At 46.5% G+C, this 24215-nt stretch overlaps 1 protein-coding gene across 2 annotated transcripts in view; it reads right to left on the reverse strand.

The window, feature by feature from the left end:
• Positions 1 to 24215, reverse strand: part of CPM (carboxypeptidase M) — a 35970-nt gene that overhangs the window by 11189 nt on the left and 566 nt on the right. The window contains exons 1-2 of one of the 2 annotated variants that reach the window (XM_029078517.2): positions 11080 to 11181; positions 885 to 982 (exon numbers count right to left, since the gene is read on the reverse strand). In XM_029078517.2, the coding sequence (XP_028934350.1) occupies positions 885 to 899 (15 nt within the window). In that variant the 5' untranslated portion in view covers positions 900 to 982; positions 11080 to 11181. Of the gene's footprint in view, positions 1 to 884; positions 983 to 11079; positions 11182 to 24215 lie in introns of those variants that run through there. The other variant, XM_007666298.3, reaches the window with a different exon arrangement.

Raw genomic sequence — 24215 nt, forward strand, 5'->3', positions numbered from 1 at the left:
GAATGTGTCTCCCTACTCTGTTGTACTGTCCTCTCCCATGTGCTTAGTTCAGCGCAGCACAGAAAGTGCTCGATAAATACAACTGACATTCTCAAATTCATCAAGGATTCAAGATCCTGCTCGATCTAGGACGCGGGGCACTTTGCAAATGGCCCAGGATTTAGTAAGCTAAATCCCGATCGAGAGGATCGGGAGGGTCCATAAACACCTAAGCATCTAAATCGAGGGAGTGAGACGCGTTCTCACCAAACCATTACCTTCGTCATAAGGACCAAGGAGAACAAAATGAAAAAGACAGTGGTCAGGTGAACTCTTAGGGTAGCATTATAATCGAGTCTATAACGACCAATGCCACAGCACAAACTTATCAGGGGGAAAGAAATTCTGCATTTCTCTGCCTTCCTGGTACAATAATAATGATGTTATTTGTAAAACACTATGTGTCACTTGTCAACACCAAGGTAGATACAAATCTGGTTGGACACAGTCCCCGTCCCACATGGGGCAACGCAGTCTAAGTAGGAGGGAGAACGGCAGGGACTGTCTATCTGTTGCCGACTTGTTCATTCCAAGCGCTTAGTACAGTGCTGTGCACATAGTAAGCGCTCAATAAATACTATTGACTGAACGGGTATCGAGAACCCATTTTACAGTTGAGGAACCCGAGGCCCAGAGAAGGTAAGTAATTTGCCTAAGGTAACTTGCCCTGAATGCCAGGCCCGTGCTCTTTCCACAAGACCCAGCTCTTTCCAAGCCCAAGAGCGGAAGTGGATACGTTCACTCCGTCGGATTTATTAAGCGCTCGTTGTGGGCAAAGCACCATGTAAGTGCTTGGGAGAGTCCAAGATAACATGGCATTTCAAAGCATCAAGGGTTATGCTTACCTCATCCCCGTGCATGTTAGCCACGTATTTGAACTCAGGAATCCCAACTGTGTGCTTGGTTGGAAACCTTCCCAGGACGAGAACCCACAGGTTTCTACCTGAGGGAAAGAAAGGCAAAATAAGATTTACGGTGCCAAATGATATAGGCAGAAAAAAACATTTGAGCGGACAACGCAAATGCTGCTTTACTCCCCTCCTGATTTCTTTTCCCTTAAAAACAGATTATGTCCAGATGCATAATACTTCAAAGTTCATATTTAGCCAAGTGCTTTTTTCTTTCAGAAGACAAATATTTCATTTAAATATTGTGGAATGAGTGCTTTCTTTAGCCTGAAGGCTCATTCTTCATTTTCAGAGGTATTTACCCATTTTTTGTGACAAGCCAACGTTCTAGTTCATTCATCCAATATAGACGGCACATAACGTACAGTTTTCATAAAGTTGGAATATATATCTTTCAACGTTTCATATCTGAAGGCGGAGGGCTGAGGATTTTGGATGGAAAAAAAGCTCAAACTCAATAGGAAACCCTCAGCTACCCCAAAGATGAAGAAAACCTAAGAAAACATTCCTAACGGAAAGGGCTTTTATAAGGGTAAAGGTCAGCACCATTTTGGTGTAAAAGAGCCAAACAAAATGAAACCTTTAAGCATGCAATGTGCAAAGAGTCAAGTGTGTATTTTAAAATATACATTAACAGCTTACTTGGTTTTTATCTCCCCCTCTAGACTGTGAGCTAGTTCTGGACAGGGAACTTGTCTGCTAATTATTTTGTGTTGTACTCTCCCAAGCGCTTAGGGCAGTGTTCTGCCTGTAGTAACGCACCCAAAAAATACCATGGATTGACTGGTTGGGAATCTAATGGTTTTAGTGTCTTCAGTCTCCCCCAGCATAGCAATGGCAGATTGAAATGAACAATCATCCCCTCTCTGAGAGCCCAGGGCTACTCCATTGTTTACGGGACCCACTGCGTGACACACAATTCCATTACATATCGTGCTCTTTGGAGCCATGTGATGATTTGTCTGCTTAATAACAACAGCTGTTGCTGCCAGTGGGGTAGTCTTACGGAGGAGGGAGAGAGGAGGAGGAAGAGGAGGAGAAAAAGAAGGAAAAGGAGGCAAAGGAGGAAGAAAAAGGAGGAGGGGGAGGAGGGAAGGGAGGAGGAGGAAAGGGAGGGTGGTGCAATGGACCAGACCTGACAGATGTTTTTATTTCCCCTCCACGGGTTCCCTTTCTCCCCGCTTCCTTCCCTCCTGTGTCCCCAGCCCAGGGCCCGGAGCGGCCAGTGGCCAAGTGGGTCCTGCACTCCCCAGCTCACACAAAGACTCTTCTCTCCCTCCCTCTCGGCTCAGTGAGTGGCGACGGGTTTCTGCTGTGCTCCTTGGCTGGGAAGACCGGGGGGGGGGGGGGGGGGGGGGGGGGGGGGGGGGGGGGGCTTCCTGGGACTGTGGGGAGGGCAGATTCGTTGAGTCGTATTTCTTGAGCGCTTACGTGTGCAAAGCACTGCACCAAGCGCTTGGGAGAGGCCAATACACCAATCGACCGAGACATTCTCTGCCCACAGTGAGCTTATCCGGTCAAGTCCTTGGTGACCTCTGAGGTGGGGAGAGGGTGGGAGAAGGAGGGGTAAATCCGTGGCTGGCCTGGCGGGCTGCCTGACCCCGGCTCCCCCCAGTCGGGATGGACCGGACCGAACCTAGTGGCCCCGGCCCTCCGCCGCGACCACAACTCATCTAAAGCAGCACCGCCTAGCGCCTAGAGCACAGCCCTGGGAGTCAGAAGGACCTGCGGTCTAGTCCCGGCTCTGCCATTTGTCTGCTGGATGACCCTGGGCAAGTCACTCCACCTCTCTGGCCCTCGGTTACCTCATCTGGAAAATGGGGATTAAGACTGGGAGCCCTAGGCGGGACATGGACTATGCCCAGCCCAATTTGCTCGAATCCACCCCAGCACTTAGTACAGTGCCTGGCACATAGCGCAGAACAAATACCATAATTATTATTATTATTAGAGCCTTGTAAGCTCATTGTGGGCAGGGAATGTGCCTGTTTATTGTTGTACTATACTCTCCCAAGGGCTTAGTACAGTGCTCTGCACACAGTAAGCGCTCAGTAAATACAATTGACTAAGTTCCCCACACCAGTCCATCAATCGGTCAGTGGTATTTGAGTGCTTACTACATGCCGAGCACTGTACTAAGTGCTTGGGAGAGTATAATGCAATGGAATTGGCAGACCCATTTTCCTGCCCATAATGAGCTTACATTCTCGGAGGGGGAGACAGGCATTAATAGGAATCAATGGTATCTACTGAGCGCTTACCGTATGCAGAGCACTGTACTGAGCACTTGGGAGAGTACGGCACAATAGAATAGACTCATTCCCTGCCCATAATGAGCTTACAGTCTAGAGGACTCATTAAGTAACTTAGAATATATCATTTAAAGATATGTACAAAAGTGCTGTGAGGTTGGGGCAAATACCAAACGTCTAAAAGCTGCAGACCCAAGTGTAACTTTTCTTCCAACCAACAGCTGCACCGTCTCGACCCAACTGCCATCAGTATTTGCGTATGAAGTGGTGAGTATGTGGAGCAGACAGCTAGACCCCCTGGCTGAGTTTCAGATGGCACACGGGCCTTTGGATGGGGTCCTTTTGGATGAGGACTAGTTCTCGTTTGGGATTAATAATAATAATTACGGTATTTGTTAAGCGCTTATTATGTGCCGAGCACTGTTCTAAGCGCTGGGGTAGATACAAAGTAATCAGGTTGTACCACATGGGGTTCAGTCTTCATCCCCGTTTTCCAGATGAGGTCACTGAGGCCCAGAGATGTGAAGTGATCTGCCCAAGGTCACACACAGCAGGCAAGCGGCAGAGCCGAGATCACAACCCACATCCTCCGAATCCCTGGGCCGGGCTGTTTTTCCGAAGGATGTTGGGTCAATATAGATCCAGGCCAGGTGCGGGGGGCCAATCCCTGATTGTTTCTCTCCTTCCTTTCTCATCAACAACAACTTCAGTGCTAAGTGCTCTCCTAGGACCTTGGGAATAGGCAATAAAAAGAAAAAGTCCCCATCTCCGCCTTCGAGGAATGTATCATCAAATGGCAGAGGAGAAACAGATAATCACCAAATGTACAATACATAAAACAGTAAGCACAAGCTACAGATGATTAAAAAAAACAAACCCACAGTCAGTAGTATTTACTGAGGACTTACTATGTGCAGAACACTGTACTGAGTGCTTAACAGAAGCAGCCTGGCTTAGTAGATAAGAGCTTGGGCCAGGGAGTCAGAAGGACCTGGGTTCTAATCCCAGTTCCAACACATGCCTGCCATGTGACCTCATGCAAGTCACTTGACTTCTTTGGGCCTCAGTTCCCAAATTAAGATGAAGACCCGTTCAGGAAGTACTTTGAATAAACACTTTTTTAAAGAATTAATACTGCCAGTTATAACTGGGAATCTAAATTCCTTAAATTGTAAACCCCAGGTGGGACACAGATTGTGTCTGATCTCATTTTAGTTACCCCAGCAGTTAGTACAGGGCTTGGGACATATTAAGCGCAGAAATACCCAAATTGTTAAATTAATACCCAGTCTCCTCTGATTCTTCTGGGCTCTCATCCGGTGATAGAGAAGGTGCACTATGATCAAGTTTATTTTACTTTGTCATCTATTTTATTCGGGTAACAGCTAGCATTCTCTAGATTGTAAGCTCTTGAGGTGTTCTGTGTTGTGATACAGCTCTGCACACAGTGAATGCTCAATAAATACCATTCACTGACTGATGGAATAAAATGAAACAAATAAAATGAAGTAAAATCAAATTGTAATGATAAGATAAAATGAAACCCATTTAATTCAGATTTCATTTTTTGCCCCGATCAAGATTACACTGGAGACGGGGCTGGGCTCTGAAGTCCTTCTCGCATACAAGGAGCAGTGGCCGATCAGCTGACAAAGGATGACACCACCTCAAATCTCCATGGCTCAGCAGCCAATCAGCTGACCTTGATTCTATTTATCGTGATTACGTTGTCTTGTTTTTGTCCGTCTGTCTCCCCCGATTAGACTGTGAACCCGTCATTGGGCAGGGATTGTCTCTATCGGTTGCCAAATTGTACATTCTAAGCGCTCAGTACAGTGCTCTGCACATAGTAAGTGCTCAATAAATACTACTGAATGAATGACATTGCCTCAAATCTCCATGGTTCAGCAGCCAATTGGCCGCTAAAGAATGGCACCTCCTTGAATCTCCATGGCTCTGCGGCCAATCGGCGACTAATAATAATAATGATAATAATGGTGGTATTTAAGCGCTTACTATGTGCAAAGCAGTGTTCTAAGCGCTGGGGGGATATAAGGTGATCAGGTTGTCCCACGTGGGACTAAAGAATGGCACCTTCTCACATCTCCGTGGGTCAGTCTTGCCAGCGGGAGCTCCCCTTCATCTTCCCCCTCCTGCCCCCCACCTCCCAAAGCTTCCACAGGCGCCCGTCCCCCCGCCTCAGGCTCCTTCTTGTTTTCTCTCCCATCTTCACTCCCTCCCAAGGGGAAATCACCCAGTCATCCTCTAGAGAGCTAAAATGACTGCTGCGCTCACCTGAGCGGACAACGAAGTCACTGGGTTTAATTTGCCCAACAGCAGAGCCGCAGCCAGAGTCAGAAATTCTTTAGCCGAACGGTATTCCCAAAGATATTTTCGATTTATTAAAAAAACCCAAATTCCTAAAAGGCTTGCCTGATCCTCACATGAGACCGGCAGCTCCTTATGACAGTTGGATATAAAATGCTCCAACAGTTCACACTAGTGAAGCCAGTCAGGCGGGCAACTGTATTTATTAATCCTTATCGTGTACAGAGCGCTGTACTAAATGCTTGGGAAAATACAATATAACAGAAAGTGAACTGGCACTTAAATTTAATGTTGTACACAAAAGTTTGCTCCTTAAAAAGTGCTAAAACGAGCTACTAGATTCCCTCCACACGCATTCGTTCATTTGATCGTATTTATTAAGCACTTTCTGTGTGCACACCACCATACTAAGCGCTTGGGAAAGTACAATAACAATAAAGAGTGACGATCCTTGCCCACAGCAAGCTCAGTCTAGAGGCGGGAGACATCAATAAACAAAATTACAGATGTATACACAAGTGCTTTGGGGCTGGGAGATTGCTAAGACTCCCCTGATAAAAAGCAAATCGATTCTTGTAATTGTAATAATTGTGCGATTATGGGCCAAACGCTGTGCTAAGCACTGGGGTAGATAGAAGCTAATCAGGTCGGACATGGTCCCTGTCCCACGCGTGGCAATCCCTGTTTTATAGATGAGGAAACTGAGGTACAGAGAAGTGATTGATATTTAGTAAAGATTATATGCCAAGCTCAGGGGTGGATATGAACTAATTAAATTGGATACTGGGGCTCACAGTGTATGTGGGAGAAAGAACACATTTTATCCCCATTTTGCAGTTGAGGAAACTGAGGCACAGAGAGGTTAAATGACTTGCCCAAGGTCACACAACAGACAAGTGGCGGACCCGGGGCTAGACCCCAGTCTCCCGACTCGCTGGGCTCTGCTTTTTCCACTAGAACTCGCTGGCCTGACTCCCATAGGAAGGCGGATCAAATAATAAGGTTTCAAACAACGCTCGTAATAACAACTTCAGCCTTGCCACTCGTGGAAGAGACTAAAGAGCCCCCACCGCCGATATTCAGATTCATTTCCTCCACTGCAAATATACTTATGAGGCAGCAGGGCCTTGTGAAAAAGAGCACGGGCCTGGAAGTCGGAGGACCTGGGTTCGAATCCCCAATCTGCCACTTGTCTGCTGTGCAAGCTTGGTCAAGTCACTTAACCTCTCTGGGCCTCAGCTTCCTCATCTGGAAATGGGGATTCAATACCCGTCCTCCCTCCTACTTAGACTCTGAGCCCCATGAAGGATAGGGACTGTATCTGTCTTGATTATCTTGCAACTACCCTAGCGTTCAGTACGGTAGTTGGCACATGGTAAACGCTTAACAAGCACCCCGACTATTAAGCACCCCCATCCTCCTCATCCACTCCCTTCTGCGTCGCCCTATCTCCCTTTGTTCTTCCCCTCAAGCACTTGACTACATATCCAGTCCTTTGAACAGTGCTTGGCGCATAGTAAGCGCTTAACAAATACCATCATCATCATTATACCTGCCATTTATATGTTTATATTAATATCTGCCTCCTCCCGCCCCCTCATCCAGACTGCAAACTCACTGTGGGCAGAGAATGTGTCTGTACTGTACTCTCCCAAGCACTCAGTACAGTGCTCTGCTCTCAGTAAGCGCTCAATAAATACGACTGACCGTGAATCAATTATTATACTCACTTTATAACACAAACATGTCTTACAAATTACCAGCCGTTTGTTCCTATCACAGCGATTTCTGTGCAGAAAGGTAAGTTAAACGTTATTCAAGCTATCGTCTCAGTTGTCTGAATCTGAAGTGATTATTAAATATTAGGTCAAAATGCTCAGTGTAAAATATTACCCCCGGGGGAAGAAAGGCTTGTTGAATTATATCAGTCCCCGGGGGAAATTTTTATTCAGCTACTCTTCCCCGTCTCAACCAATACTATAACCTAGTGACATGAAAGAATCAGTGCTCCTTCGAGCCCAGGTAATAGCTTGTGTGTGGGAGGGAATATTGACTAAGCTGATTGAGGTAATAAAATTAAACAATCTTTGACCTTATCTGGAATCTGCCACTTATGAAATTACTTAAAATCGGTTCACTGTGTTTTAAAGTGTAACCAATGTGATGAAAGCAAGTGCTAATGGGTGTATGTTATCAGGATTAAGTTGATTCCGAGGGGAGGCATGAAATCTCCTGTTGAAAGACAGGCTGGAATGTATATGCCTATTTGAGACAATCCCCTAACCTTTGCCCCCATTCAAAGAGCGAACCCAACTGATGAAAATATATTGTGATAAACTGGAAATCTAAAAGAGTTGTGTAGAGAAAAGTTAGCTCGCTAGCACTAATAGAAATGTCCACCGTTATTTTTGACTATATAAAACTTTACTGAGCAAATTCAAGTGAAGTAATCTTGTGGGATACAACAATGCTTCAATTCCAGTTAAATGATAAGTGAAAACATTTATCACTGATCTTTGAAGATAGAGCACTTGAAAATGAAAAGAAAAAATTTTATATTAAATACCCTCTCGCAACGGATCTGTTTCATTGTCAATCGTCACAATCTTCACCTAAATGTTTTCTGGTCTCCTTGGAATAAACTGCTCAGAAAGGACCACTACACTATCAAAATGCAGTTATAGAAAGCATCATTTTTCGAGATTTTATGGCAATGGCATAAACTGGTTTCCCCACTCGTAGAAACAAAAGGTTGCCATCAAATGCTTTTTTGAGCTTTTTTTTTTCTTTTTGCTGGGACTATCCAAGAGGAAAATAAAACCACTCTTAAAAGCAAAAAGCAGTGAAAACTACAGATGAAATTATATGAAGGCTTAACCAATCACCCAAATGTAGAAGATGTCATTTCTAACTCAATATTCTTTACAACGGAAAAGGGAGAAAAAAACATTGCAAACCATGGCAGGTTTAAAAACTCCACATTTTTTTTTTTCAGATAGCAATGAATGTATTTACACGAAGGGATTCCCATCTAAGAAAACTTTTCTGGATCAAAAAACAGCCTCTGCAGATGCTGCGTTGTAACTTTCAGCCGTGTGAGGGGGGCGGATCTCAAGGCACTATCACCTCCCGAGTATTTAGAAAATGAAAAGGAAGGAATTCAACATTGAATGAATTCCATCTTGAAAGGTTAAATTGTACGCAAAGGATGAAATGAGCAAATTAATGAATAATGCTAAAGGCTTTCTAAGAATTTCCTTTCCATTGACACTTCTGTTTTCTTTTAAATGTAAGGGTATAATTTGGTTTCCTTTTCCTAAAGTAAAATTGAATGGGAGACAACAGCAAAGTAGGGAGTTCGGGTTAGAAGGCACTGGGCCTGCCTCAGTTTTTAAACAGACGGGAGAAATCGGTCGCAACTGGTCCTCTAATTTCCGGTTGTCCACCCGTGTTCATTTCTGGGACTGCCCCATTGGTAATGAAAATCATAATGATGATGGTACTTAAGCGCTATGTGCAAAGCACTGTTCTAAGCGCTGGGAACAGCCTGCTACATGGACAACGTGAGCCCCATATGGGAAAGGGACTGTCCCACCCTATTTGCTTGTATTCCCTCCGCCCCCCACCAGTGCTTGGCACATAGTAAGTGCTTCACAAATACCACTATTATTATGATGCCACCACAGTCTTGTTAGCAGATTGCATTCCCTTTTATACAATCCACACAGCCTCCTGGAGAAAGAATGCGCTCGCTATTGTGAAAGTCTACACTGTCACCTGGAGATAGGAGTAAGATTTTTTATTTTTGTCTGGTATTTGTTAAGCTCTTCCTACATGCCAGGCCACTATACTAAATGCTACAAGTTGATACAAGTTGATCAGGTTGGATAAAGCCCCTGTCCCAGAGAGAGCTCACCCTATGAAGCCCTTTTTTTTTTTTTTTTTAAACAGATGCAAGAACTGAGGCCCAAAGAAGTGAAGAGACTTGCCCAAGGTCACATAGCAGACATGTTGCTGAGCTGGGATTAGCACCCTCTAGACTGTAAACTCGTTGTGGGCAGGGAATGTGTCTATTGTTCTCTTGTACTCTCCCAAGTGCTTCCAGTCTGGAGCCAACAGATGTGACCCAGAGGGAAAAACCTTCTGAAAGAAGAGAAGACAGACTCCTTTGGAATGAACAAATCCAATCCTAGAACTCTTGCGAGAAGCAGTGTGGCCTGGTGGAGAGAGCACGGGTTTGGGAGTCAGCAGGACCTTAACAAATATTGCTATTGTTCTTGTCTGTCCGTCTCCCCCGATTAGTTTGTAAACCCGTCAAAGGGTTGGGACTGTCCCTGTTACGGATCTGTACATTCCAAGCGCTTAATACAGTGCTCTGCCCATAGTAAGCGCTCAATAAATACTATTGAATGAATGAACAAATACCACAAATACTATTGTTATTATTATTATTATTATGCAAGTGCTTTGAAATAGTTCTTTCGGGACAGTATCTTTGTACCGACGGCGGGGAGGGTGCTCTTTAAACCCGGGAGCTTCCAAACTGGGTAAGAGCACAAAGCCCTCTTTGATAAGTGTTAACGTGGATGTCACACCAACTGGAAATCAAAAGACAATTAAAAGCGCATCGTGGTAGGACAAAGATCCAAGTGAAACATTTTTCGATGCAGTACCAAGAGCCCAGAGTAAAGTTATTTGGGTCAAGAGAAAACACATTGTCACGACTCTTAAAGGATGAGGGGCTAGCACAGCGTCTCCTTTTGAAAGGTTAAATGGTGGGAGCCTCCCATTTTAAATCGCTTAGCCTCAGAGAATTGAATTAAAGCTAGAATTAATCAAGTTAACGATGTTTGACCAACCCAGAGACAGGAAAGTTAAGTCAACAGGGAGTTGAAACCTGACTCTTTTGTTGATTTGAAAGTGTTACCTAAGCAAGCATTTTTAACTCCTCCCTGCCTCATTTCTGTTATCAGATGGGATAGGCATTCTTATCCTCGACCCGATTTTCATTGAATAATAATATTAAACACTGATAACAATAATGATGGTGGTATTTGTTAAGTGCTCACTATGTGCCAGGCACTGTACTAAGCAGTGGGGTGGATGTTTGACTTATCAGGAGTTTGGCAAAACTTTTGTGGTAAGCTTACTATTTGAGTCTGTATTAACATTATCTCAGAATCGATTTCTTCCATAGGGATCTTCCCCTAGGACATAAATGGAAATCTTTGGGAAAGGTGAGTGTTCACGCTCATGGAATTTCGATGCTTTCCTTCCTTATTTCTTTCATATTCCCATGCCATCAGTCAATCGTATTTATTGAGCGCTTACTCTGTGCAGCATATTGTACCCTAGGCGCTTGGGCGAGTAAAGAATAACAGCGAACAGATACATTTCCTGCCCACCAAGAGCTTACACTTCCTTTTATAAATCTGCAAGACCTGTTCAGTTAAAAACAAAAAAACACTCCACATTCATCTGCGATACTCACTCCCGGTGATAAATAAAAATCCCTTCTACTCCTTAAAGAACAGTAAAAGTTGTAGCCATACCAATACTTCACCAAGGTTTCTGAAGTGTTCTCGGTATTCGTTGTGATTCAAAAGAATGACTCCAACCTTCTGTAGTTGGGATCCGCTTCCATAATTACACTATCAGAGCCAGCTTTGGGATTTTACTGTCTGCACTGGGTTGTGCTTTCACTGCAAGAGGTTTACAGGAACTGAAAAAACCATGCTTTTCCCACCCACTTTTGAAAAGCAGTGAGTGCAGCTCATAGCCTGTAGAGCTTCAAAGTCAACCTGCATGAAAATTGGGGCTGGGAACGGCCGGTTGAGGTTGAAAATTAACTCCCGAGCAAGCGTTCCCTGAAGTTGCTATGCTAATAGGCATTAGGGGAAATTGCAGAGGATTCCAACAAGGGAGGTGAGGAAAAGAACATGCAGCATTTGTCACTCGATGGGAACCGGAGAAGTGGCGTGGCCTAGTGACTAGAGCCGGGCCTGCTGTGTGACCCGGGGCAAGTCGCTTCACTTCTCTGGGCCTCAGTTACCTCATCTGGAAAATGGGGATTAAGACTGTGCGCCTCATGTAGGGGCAGGGACTAAATCCATTCTGACAAATCTGTATATACCCCAGGGCTTATTAAGGTGGCTGGCACATAGTAGGTGCTTAACCAATACCACGAATTATTATTATTTTTCTTTCCCCTCCCTTTCGGTTGCTCCCTGGTGAAGAGTAGGGCATAGAGCAGGGGGACAAAGGGCCACTTCTGGAGACCCAAAGAAAGGAAGAGGGGAAGATGGAGAACTCCGACCCCCTTTGCTCTCCGCATCTTCTGCTCCCCCCTTGCCTCAAGTTTTGCCCCTGCTCTTACTGTAAAGGCATGGGTCATTTCAACTGGTGGGAAGACACAGCTGTTCGCAGCACCCTTATCTCTGGAATTCCAAATGACTAAACGACCTTCAAAATGTGGAAGAATTCCGGCTCAAAGCAGGGCCTGGCGATAAATCCCGGTGGCAACTGAACAGCTTGCCGAGCTGCCAGAATCCCGAGATAGAGACCAAGTTGGGGTGGTAGAGACGGAGAAGCAGAAGGGAGAATCCTGGATAAGTAGAAATCTCCCAACTAGACAGTGTCTCCTAAACTCGCCTCATTATTTTGGGCCAACTTCATTAAGTGAGTTTCTTTTCTTTGTCAAGCGCTTACTCTGGGTCAAGCCCTGATCTAAGCGCTGGGGTAGATACAAGTTAATTGGGCCAGATACAGTCCCTGTTCCACATGAGGCTCACAGTCTGAGTAGGAAGGAGGACAGGGATTGAATCCTCACATGTGCTCATTGTGGGCAGGGATTGCGTCTGTGGCTGTATTGTATTCTACAAAGTGCTTAGTACATTGCTTTACACAAAGCGAGCGCTCAAAAAATACGATTGAATTTGACAGCTGAGGATACTGAGGCACAGAGAAGTGAAGCGACGTGACCAAAGGGTTACAGCAGGAGAGCGTCGGAGCCGTGGTTAGGACCCAGGTCCTCCGATTTCCAGGCCAGTGCTCTTTCCGCTAGGCCGTGCAGCTTCCCTCACTGGCCTGGATTCTTGGCTAAATATGCACACTTGGGCCTCTTATTTCAAACTCCTGAATTGAAAATAGAGTGGTTCTCTACAAACCTGTGCCTTGTTTCTTCACGGAAGAAACAGAGGAAGATTTGGGGAGTAAATAAGATTGAGCCACTGATACCAGCAGTCTCCTTTCAGAGTCACACAACGGTCTCCTCAGAGCAGGGGCTGGCAACCTTTTGGTGTTGGAGAGGAGAATCAATTGAAACCTTTGAGCATCTGGTAGAAACTCAATTGTATCATTCAAATACACATTAATACAGTTTACTTCACGGTGGAAGCGTAATTATGAATAAGAGGATTGTAAGTTAACATTGCCATTTTCTAATGGGTGGGAGAAGAGGAGAGAGAAGAGGGAGAGAGAGGGAAAGTGGGGGGGGGGGTGGAAATGGAGCCAGGGTCAGGGGAACGACAGAGTCAGTCTATCGTGTTTATTGAGCACATACTGTGTGCAGAGCGCTGTATTAAGCGCTTGGGAGAGTACAGTGTAACAATATAACGGACACATTCCCTGCCCACAATGAGCCCTCTACCATAAGGGGAGGGAAATAGCATGACGTAGTGGACTGAGCCCGGGCCTGGGAGTCAGAAGGTCGTGGGTTCTAATCCCAGCTCTGCCACTTCTCTGCTGGGTGACCTTGGGCAACTCGCTTCGCTTCTCTGGGCCTCAGTTCCCTCATCTGGAAAATGGGGATGGAGACTGTCAGCCCCACGTGGGACAGGCACTGTGTCCAACCCGATTTGCTTGCGTCCAACCCGGCGCTTAGTACAGTGCCTGGCACATAGTAAGCACTTAAATACTATAATTATTATTATTAACCTCCAGAGGGCCAGAACTAAGTGTGTGGAAAGGGTGAGGGGCGTTGGGGGAGGTGAGAGGCAGGGAACTCTGTGTGTGTGAGGGGAGGGTGTGTGTGAGTGTGAGTGTTGCAGGGGTGAGGGAAATTAAGAGGAAAGATAAGATTTGTTATAATCAGGCTCCTCTTCCTGTCACTGGTATCGGTCCAACCCAGTCCCAGCAGAACCTGCCTTTCCGGGCTGCTCCTTGGGGTTTCCGGGGTGACCGGATGGCCACTTACGAAAGCTCCGTAAGCTCCACGGGGCACGGAGCCGGAAAGGCCAGTTCTGACCCGGCCAGGGGACCGCTGGGGCCACTGCTAGCCCCTCTAGACTCTTAGCTCATTGTGGGCAGGGCATATGTCCAGTTATGGTTGTATTGTCCTCTCCCAAGCGCTTAGTACAGTGCTCTGCACACCATAAGCGCTCAGTAAGTACGACTGAATCGACTGCCTTTGCTGAGCTCAGGAGGCAGATGCCGCCAAGAGGAAGGAGAATGAGGAAGAGGAGGGGTTACCTTCTCTATTAGATTACAAGCTCCTTTGAGGGCAGGGATGCTAAGTAGAGTAGTCTGCACGCAGTAAGGGCTCAGGATGGTGCTGTCCTCCAATTCTCTCCCTGACCCCCTCCAATCTGGCTTCTGCCCACTTCACACCACAGAAACCGCCCTCTAAGTGATCACCAATGATCTCTTTCTTGCCAAATCCAACAGCCTCTAAATCCATCCTAATCTTCCTTGTCCTCTCAAGTGCCTTCGACACTGTGGCCCACCCCCTTCTCCTGGAAACATTATCCAAGCTCGGTTTCAGTGACACTGTCCTCCCCTGCTTCTTCTCCTCTCTGATTGCACATCCTCATTCTCTTTTGTGAGCTCCTCCTCCGCCTCCCACCTCCTAACTGGGGGGGGGGGGGGTCCCTCAAGGTTCAGTTCTGGGTCCCCTCCTAGTCTCCATCTACACCCACTCCCTTGGAGAACTCATTCGCTCCCATGGCCTCAACTACCATCTCTTTGCGGATGATTCCCAAATCTCCCTCTCCAGCCCTGACCTCTCTCCTCTCTATAGTCTCACATCTCCTCCTGCCTTCAGGACACCTCAACTTGGTTGTGCCACTGACCCTTTAAATTTAACATGTCCAAAACAGAACTCTTCTCTTCCCACCCAAACCCGGTCCTCCCCGTCAGCACCACCAATCTCTCTCCCCATCAGCACCACCAATCTCTCTGTCTCACAAGCCCATACCCTTGGCATTGCCTTTGACTCATCGTTCTCACTCAACCCACATCTTCAACCCGACACCAAATCCGGTCGGTTCAACCTTCCCAACAGCGCTAAAATCTGCCCTTTCCTCTCCATCCAAACTCCTACCAAGTTAACCCAAGCAATTATCCCATCCCCCCCTTAACTGCTGTATCAGCAGCCTCCTCGCTGACCTCCCTGCCTCCTGTCTCTCCTCACTTCAGTCCAGACTTCACGCTGCTTGCCGGATCATTTTTCTACAAAAGTGATCGGGCCATGTTTCCCCACTCTTCGAGAATCTCCAGTGGCTGCCCATCCACCTTCACATCAAACAGAAACTCCTCACCATCGGCTTCAAAGCACTCAATCATCTTGGCCCCTCCTGCTTCAACTCAATACCCTACTCCTACAACTCAGCCCACACACTTAGCTCCTCTAATACCAACCTACTCACTGGACCCCCATCTCGCCTACCTCAGCACAAACCTCTCGCCCACATCCTGCCTCTGGCCTGGAATGCCCTCCCTCTTCACATCTGACAATCACAATAATAATAACAATAAAAAACACCCTACTGATCTTTGGTTTGTCTCTATTAGAAAATTGCTAATGTTTTCTTTCATCGCTTATGTGTCCGTCTCCGTCCTCTCTGTCCTTCTTCTTTATTACATCATGAGCCCCCAGAGGGACAGGGGCAGTATCTAATTCCCACCTCCGCAGAATTTTGCGCACAGTAAGTGCTTAATAAATACCACTGCTATTAAAAAGATTGCCTAGTTATTAGCAACAGAAGTAACAATTGCAATTCGCTTGATACTTCAACTTTGGGCACTGCAGCTGGATCGACTTGATTTTGGGGGGGAATTCATATGGGTTGACAAAATGAAAAAATAGGGCTATACTTTTAAGGGGGAAAAAAAAACCCTCAAGGACTTTTGGAAGCTTTTGGCTCTTTCAAAACAACACTTAACTCAAGTGTTAACAAGTCAAGTAAACCACATGGACCGAATATCTCAAGTTTATGGAAAAATGCTATAACCAAAACAAAGATGACATTTGAAATCACAAACCATCTGGATCTGTTCCATACCCTTAACGTGTCTGGTAATTCTGCCATATTGTACTCTCCCAAGTGCTCAGTACAATGCTCTGCACACAGTAAGTGCTCGATAAATGATTGACTGATTAAAACGCACCTCTGGACTTTAGTCTTTTTCTGTGTTTGCATCACAAACGGTATTTCTCGATGTAAGCTCGTTGAGGTCAGGGAAATGTGTCAACAACTCTCCAAAGCGCTTAGTACAGAGTTCTGCACACAGTATGTGCCCTCAAAATACCATTCATTCAATCATATTTACTGAGCTCTTACTGTACGCAGAGCACTGGACTAAGCGCTAGGAATGTACAATTCGGCAACAGATAGAGAAAATCCCTGCGCAACAACGGGCTCACAGTCTAGAAGGGGGAGACAGACAACAAAACAAAACCAGTAGTCAGACAGTTGATCAGACAGTCCAGGGCACAAAGACAGTGTGCCACAATGGGTCACAAAGTTACAGAGGGAGGGGGGAAAAATGCAGTCAGAGGTTTGGTAGGCTACAAAGTGACAGCGTTAAGCAGTTATATACACTGTACGTTTTCCAAGGGTTATGCCACCAGACTAAAGTTTGTCTTGCCAGAGTCAGAAGACAATGGATGATTTGTCTGTGTGTGTCTGCCCAGACCACTTCTCTTATGTTTCCCGTTCAATGCCTAAGGATTGAGGAAAAACTTACTAGGCTCAAGTGGTTTAGACAAAATGAAAACAACAAAAAACAACACCCCACCAGCTCTAGAAGGAGGTAAGTATAGTAGCCTAGAGAGCAATTATATTTTACACTTCAAGCACAACTAACATGAATTATATGGTCATTACTTCCGCCACATTTCAAAACGCTAACAGTACCCATAGAAATTTTAGGACCTTTCTTATTAGAAAAGAGCGTTTGATATTTAAATTGCCAACTTGGTCTCACGTTGATGAGCTCTTAAAAAAAAAATGACACCCACATGCTTAAAATGGTAGTACCCAACCCAGTCCTATTTCCCCCCTTTACTTGAATAAGGAACCCAGGAGAACCCTATCCTAGCCTTCTCTGGTTTTCAGGAGGCAGAGAGACGGGATTTTTGCTGTAATTTCTCCTAATGGACTTTCAAATAATTAGTTGTGTCATCCTATAGTCATTCACAATGTCTTTCTCTGCCTGAAGTAAATAACAAAACCTCCTGTCATCTAAGTAGAGGGAAGGGAGTGGTCCATTGATTTGAGTTAAGTGTTTGAGGAGGGATCTCAAAGGACAGTAAACCCTGTAATTTTTTTTTTCTTTTAAGTGTGGAGGAAAGAGGTTGGAAAATTTGCTCCAGGCTGATACGGTAATCTCCTTGAGGGCAGGGACCCAGCCTTTGATTTTATATTGTGTGTTCCCAAGCACTTAATACACTGGTTGGCACATAACAGGTGCTCAGTCATGGCCTCGCATAAATGAAGTCCTGCTTTGATTATGCTTTTCTTAATTCCTCCCCTTTTTCTCCTGTCAGAATCAGAGGGAAGAGGCATGGCCTAGTGGAAAGAGCACGGACCTGGGAGCCAGAGGACCTGAATTCTAATCCCAGCTCTGTCCCTTGTCTGCTGTGTGACCTTGAGCAAGTCACTCAACTGCTCTGTGCCTCAGTTCCCTCACCTGTAAAATGGGGATTAAGACTGAGAGCCCTTTGGGGGACATGGTCTATGTCCAACCTGATTAGCTTGGATCTACCCCAGGGCTTAGAAAAGTGCCTGGCAGATAGTAAGCGCTTAATACAAAAGAAAGCTATGTATTAAAAAAAAATACCCAGGTTCCAGCAGTCTCTAAGCCCTCTGCTCACAACCCTTGGTAAGACCAGTGGGTGTACCCTGAATCCTTGAGCCCCAAGAAGCCTGAAGCTCTGCTCCTCTAGCCCCAATGTCCAACAGATTTGGGGGATTTGTCCGTGTTGTGTTTTAATGCTTCATTACTCCTGCTGGATCTTAGCACAGTGCTCTGCACACAGTAAGAGCTCAATAAATATGACTGAATGTGCCTGTCAACAGTCCCTTCTCCCCACTTCTACTCTTCGATTGGAAGTCCCCCGAGGGACGGCAACCATGGCTAACTCCCACCCGGGTAGTCATTCGTTCAATTGCATTTATTAAGTGCTTACTGTGTGGAGAGATCTGTTCTAAGCGCTTGGGAAAGTACAATACAACAATAAACAGTGATAGTCCCTGCCTACAACGAGCTCAGAGTCCACAGTGGGGAGGACAGACATCAATACAAATAAAATTACAGATATATATGTGCTCTGCATACGTTAAGCACTTAATACTATGATTACTTCTACTAGGAAGCTTGTAAAGGTATTATCCATCTTGCAGATGACACCAATGTCAATATCCTTCATCATCAGTGGTATTTACTGAACGCTTACTATCTGCAGAGCACTGTACTTACAGCTTGAAAGAGTACATTACAACAAGAGTTGGAAGACACGTTCCCCGCCCACAACAAGCATACAGGCTAGAGAATGCTTGGGGACATAGAACAAGACATGTTTATCTCAATTATCTTTTTACCATTTTGTAACGTTTCAGAAAATCTGAATTCTATTTCATTCATTCAATTGTATTTACTGAGCGCTTACTGTGTGCAAAGCACTGTATATTAGGCATTCGGGAGAGTACCACAGAATAACAGACCCATTCTTGCCCACAATGAGCTCACAGTCCAGAGGAGGCGACAGACATTAATATAAATAAGTAAATGGATAAACTTATGTCTATGGAACTCAACTTATACTTGGGATATAATCACCCACTCAATTTAGCCCGCAGGATCATTCAGGAAGCCTTCCACTAACTAGTAACTTTTGATAGCTAAGGGTGGATTTTAAAAAAAATTAAAATAATCTCCGGATTTATGTGTTTGAGGTTTCACAGTAAAATAAACCTGGCCTTCCTCTGTACTAAGTGTGCTTTGCTAACAATATAGATAAAACAAAAAAAGTCTTTGACTTTTAGAGAGTCCTATGTCTGAGATCATTAAACTTTAGGATAAAACTTGGGGTTAAATGGTAAGCTTTGCTGTTTCCTCATTGCATTTCCTCTAATAATTAGCCCATTCCAGTTTCCGCCTGACAGGAAGCAGCATGACCTAGTGGATCGAGCACGGATCCGGGCAAGTCACTTCCCTTCCCCGTGCCTCAGTTCCCTCATCTGTCAAATGGGGATGAAGACTGTGAGCCCCATGTGGGACAGGGACTATGTCCAACATGATTAGTTTGTGTCTACCCCAAGGCTTGCCTTCTCAGGATCCCACCTGGAGAGTTTCCGCCCCTCTACCAGTCTCGACTACGGGAGGGAGGGTCAAGCAGAGGTCTGTCCGTTCCATTCCTAGCTGGGCCAGTGGCTAGCGAGCGGCAGGCCATCTGCTACTAGTCAAAACCCACCCGTGCTGGGCAATAGCAGCACAGGAAAGAGTGGAGGGCAGAGACTCAGGTTGACTGCTTGGAAGGCGGCAATGGTAAGCCACTTGCGTACTTTGACCAAGAAAACTCTCTGGATCCACTCCCGGAACGACTGCAGGGGGAGAGCGGGGCGTTCTGGGAGAGGCGTGTCCGGGGTGTCGCTATGGGTCGGAGACGACTCGACGGCATAAGACGAGACCCCGGGGCTTAGAACAGAGCTTGGCACATAGTGGGCGCTTAACAAATACCATCGCCTATTCGCTGTGCTTCTCCTAACTCTCCTCTTGACGGCAGGCCAGTCTCGATTAACCAGGCGCAGGTTGGGACAGGCACGTGGGACGTTCAACCCAGCCCAGTGCCGTGGCTCCGTCCACGGAGGATGGAGGGTCTTCGGCTCGACCAGCTGTCCCGGTGGCCAATGGAGCCCCGCCAGGAGCAGAGCCCAGGCGACTTCACTCAGTCATCCAGCCGCTCAATTGTATTTATTGAGCACTTACTATGTGCAGAGCACCATACGAAGGGCTTGGGAGAGTACAAATAGAACAATAAACATCACCCCACTCTTCCCCAGCACTCAGTACAAGGATCTGCACACAATAAGCACTTAAAACTATTACTATTTTGAAAAACCACTAATCCTCGCTGAGCAGAGCACTTTCGGTTCCCTGTACTTTTCTGGTTAATCCAGTGTGGAAGTTACGCCGGATAATTGAGAAATGTACTTTTATGCTTGTATTAGGTCAAGGGAAATAGATTAAACAGGACCAAGAAGGCTTAGTGGAAACGGTACGGGACTAGGAGACAGGACACGTTTCTCCTAGTCCTATACTGTTTCCACTGGGCCTGCTTGGCCCTGTTTAATCTATTTAAACGGTATCTGTTAAGGGCTTACTGTGTCCCAGGCACTGTACTAAGCACTGGGCAGAAACAGGCTAATCAGGTTGGGCGTCGGCCCCGTCTCACATGGGGTTGGCAGTCTTCATCCCCGTTTTACGGGTGAGATACCTGGGGCCCAGAGAAGTTAAACGACCGCCCAAGGTCACGCAGCAGACAGGTGGAGGAGCCGGAATTAGAACCCAGGTCTTCCTGTCAGGTCCACGCTCTAGCCATTTGGCCAGGCTGCGTCCAATACTGGGTCTGCCACAGGTCAAAACAGCCCCGTGCCGGGCAGCAACGGCACGGGAAAGAGTCGAGGGCGGGGACTCAAGTTGACTGCACGGAAGGAGGCGATGGGAAACCGATTCCATATTTTGGGCAAGAAAATTCCACAGATCCACTAACGGAATGACTGCAGATGGCAGCGGGGTGTTCTGGGAGAGATGTGTCTCAGTGGAAAGAGCACGGGCTTTGGAGTCAGAGGCCATGGGTTCGAATCCTGACTCTGCCACTTGTCAGCTGTGTGACTGTGGGCAAGTCACTTCTCTGTGCCTCAGTTCCCTCATCTGTAAAATGGGGATTAAGACTGTGAGCCCCACGTGGGACAACCTGATTCCCGTGTCTACCCCAGCGCTTAGAACAGTGCTCTGCGCATAGTAAGCGCTTAACAGATACCAACATTATTATTATAATTACGTGTCCTGGTCACTATGTGACCTTTCAAGTCACTTAGCTTCTCTGGACCTCAATTTCCTCTTCTGTTTAGTGGGTAGTCAAGACCCGCTCTCCCTCCCCGCTTAGACTGGGAGCCCCATGGGGGACGGAGACCGGGACTGATCTAACCGGATGGGGAAGCAGCGTGGCGCAGTGGAAAAAGCCTGGGCTTCAGAGTCAGAGGTCATGGGTTCGACTCCTGGATCCGCCACTTGTCAGCTGTGTGACTGTGGGCAAGTCACTTAACTTCTCTGTGCCTCAGTTACCTCATCTGTAAAATGGGGATTAACTGTGGGCCTCATGTGGGACAACCCGATTACCCTGTATCTGCCCCAGCGCTTAGAACAGTGCTCTGCACATAGTAAGCGCTTAACAAATACCAACATTATTATTATTATCTAACCGTACTGACCTCAAGGCTTGGCGCATAGTAAGTGCTTAAATACCACAATTATTATTTTTAGCTTGTGCTTTAAAATCCTTTTGACGCGATTTAGCAGGAACGAGGCTTGTAAAAACACACACTTTATAATGGTCCAATTTCCTATTCCACACACGAAAAACGGAATCTTTCCCGTGTTTTCTTAAAATACGAACCTAACTCGGACCCTTTTTTCCCCATTGAGGAAAGGTATCGAAGTTGAGGAAATCGCAATTCAACGAGATGAATCCGTATATGAAAAAGCCAAATCAAGGAAGATCAGAAAAAGCATATTTCTCAGGAGCGAAGTTAGGTATTTGGAAACGATATTTCGGCACAAAGTTATAGGGTTTCTGGTAATCCCCTTTTAGGCATCGACAGTCAAACCGTATCGATTCCACAACCTTATGATGAAACAGTGTGACCCAGTGGAAAGATCACAGCCTGGGAGACAGAGGGCTCGGGGTCTAAACCCGGCTCCGCCACTTGCCTGCTGTGTGACCTTGGCCAAGTCGCTTCACTTTTCTGGGCCTCAATTTCCTCCACTGCAATATGGGGATTTGAAACCTGTTCTCCCTCCTACTTAGACTGTGAGCCCCTGCCCCGTCTGACCTGATTAACTGGTATCTAACCCACCACTTAACACATAGTAAGAGCCTAACAAACATCACAATGAATACCATTACATGGTCCTATTTAGAATCGGTTTATTCAGAACACTATTCTGCACTGCCTGGAGAGAAAATAAATATATATATATATCCATAGAGTCGCCAAGAATCGGAAACTATTCGAAGGCATTTGATAATAATAATTCTGCGCTGTAATCTTTTTCCAGCTTCCTCATATTACTTCAAGACATCAGGCTATCATTATTAAACAAAATACCACATTAACACTCCAAGTTAGGATTAAAAAATAGGGCAATGGTACGTATTATTTACTGGGGAAGGACTCATTCGGACGGGGGTTCTGTGTGCGACTTTGGGCAAGTCACTTCACACCTCTGAGAAGCGGCGTGGCTCAGTGGAAAGAGCCCGGGTTTGGGAGTCCGCGGTCATGGGTTCGAATCCCGGATCCGCCACTTGTCAGCTGTGTGACTGTGGGCAGGTCACTTCACTTCTCTGTGCCTCAGTTCCCTCACCTGTAAAATGGGGATTAAGACTGTGAGCCTCACGTGGGGCAATCTGATGACCCTGTATCTCCCCCAGCGCTTAGAACAGTGCTCTGCACATAGTAAGCGCTTAACAAATACCAACATTATTAACATTATGATCTCTGGTCCTCAGTTTCCTCATCTGTAAAACGGGAACTGAGACGGTGAGCCCCATGTAGGACAGGGACTGTGTCCAACTTGATTTGCTTATGTCCACCTGAGCGCTTAGTACAGTGCCTAGTACATAATAAGCACAGTTATTACTAAGTACTCCGGAGAGTACAATTCAACAGAGTTGGTAGACACACTCCCTGCCCACAACGAGCTTACGGTCCAGACGGAGTTTATGTATTTATCCAGCACTTAGAGTACAGGGCACTGTACTGAGCACTTGGGAGAGGACGCTCTAACAGAGTTGGTGCACACATTCCCTGCCTGCAATGAGCTTACAGTCTAGAGGGGAAGCAGTATGACGTAGTGGATAGAGCCCGGGCGTCGGGTCACGGGTTCTAATCCCACCTCTGCCCTTGCCCACAACGTGAACTTGGGCGAGTTGCTTCACTTCCCCGAGGCGAGGTTCCCTCATCTGGAAAATGGGGATTAAGAGCTTGAGCCCTCTGTGGGGCAGGGACTGTGTCCAGCTAACTTGTACCTACCCCAGTGCTTAGAACAGTGCTTGGCACATAGTAAGCGCTTAACAAGTACCAAGATTATTCTCTGTAAAATGGGGATCGAGACTGTGAGCCCCAGGTGGGACAGGGCTGATTTGCTTGTCTTCACCACAGCGCTCGGTACAGTGCCTTGGCACCTAGTAGGTGCTTAACACACTCCATCATTAGTATTACAGCACCTGGCACATATTAAGCGCTTAACACGTACCATCTTTAGTATTACAGCGCCTGGCACATAGTAAGCGCTTAACACGTACACCATGAGTATTATGTAAGTGTCTGGCACACAGTTAGCACTTAACACACAGCCTCATTAATATCCCAGTGCCTGCACACTGTAAGCACCTGGCCCACAGTAAGCGCTTCACACATGCCACCCGGAATATCACAGCGCCTGGCCCATAGTAAGCACTTAATAATAATGTTGGTATTTGTTAAGCGCTTACTATGTGCCGAGCACTGTTCTAAGCGCTGGGGTAGACACAGGGGAATCAGGTTGACCCACGTGGGGCTCACAGTCTTCATCCCCATTTTACAGATGAGGGAACTGAGGCGCCGGGAAGTGAAGTGACTTGCCCACAGTCACACAGCTAAGTGGCCGAGCCGGGATTCGAACCCATGACCTCTGACTCCAAAGCCCGTGCTCTTTCCCACTGAGCCACGCTGCTTCTCTAACACATGCCATCCGGAATAGCCCAGTGCCTGGCCCACAGTAGGCACCTAACACATACTGTCATGAGTCTCACAGCGCCTGGCCCATAGTAAGCGCTTCACACATGCCATCCTTAATATTACAGCGCGTGGCACACAGTAGGAACTTGACACATACTATAATGAGTATCAGAGCGCCTGGCTCATAGCGAGTGGCTCACACATGCCATCCTTAATATCACAGTGCCTGGCACAAAGTAGACACTTAACACAGCGCCTAGCCCATGGTAAGGCCTTCGCACCCTCCGCCTTTAGGCTGACAGCGCCTGGCAGGCACAGAGTTAGGGCTTGCCACCCACTGCCGAAGACTGTGAGCCCCACGTGGGCCCACCCGATGACCCCGTATCTCCCCCAGCGCTTAGAACAGTGCTCTGCGCATAGGAAGCGCTTAACAGATAGCAACATTACCAGCACAGCGCCCGGCAGAT

Source organism: Ornithorhynchus anatinus, chromosome 14, assembly GCF_004115215.2.
Source record: "Ornithorhynchus anatinus isolate Pmale09 chromosome 14, mOrnAna1.pri.v4, whole genome shotgun sequence".
NCBI lineage: Eukaryota > Metazoa > Chordata > Mammalia > Monotremata > Ornithorhynchidae > Ornithorhynchus > Ornithorhynchus anatinus.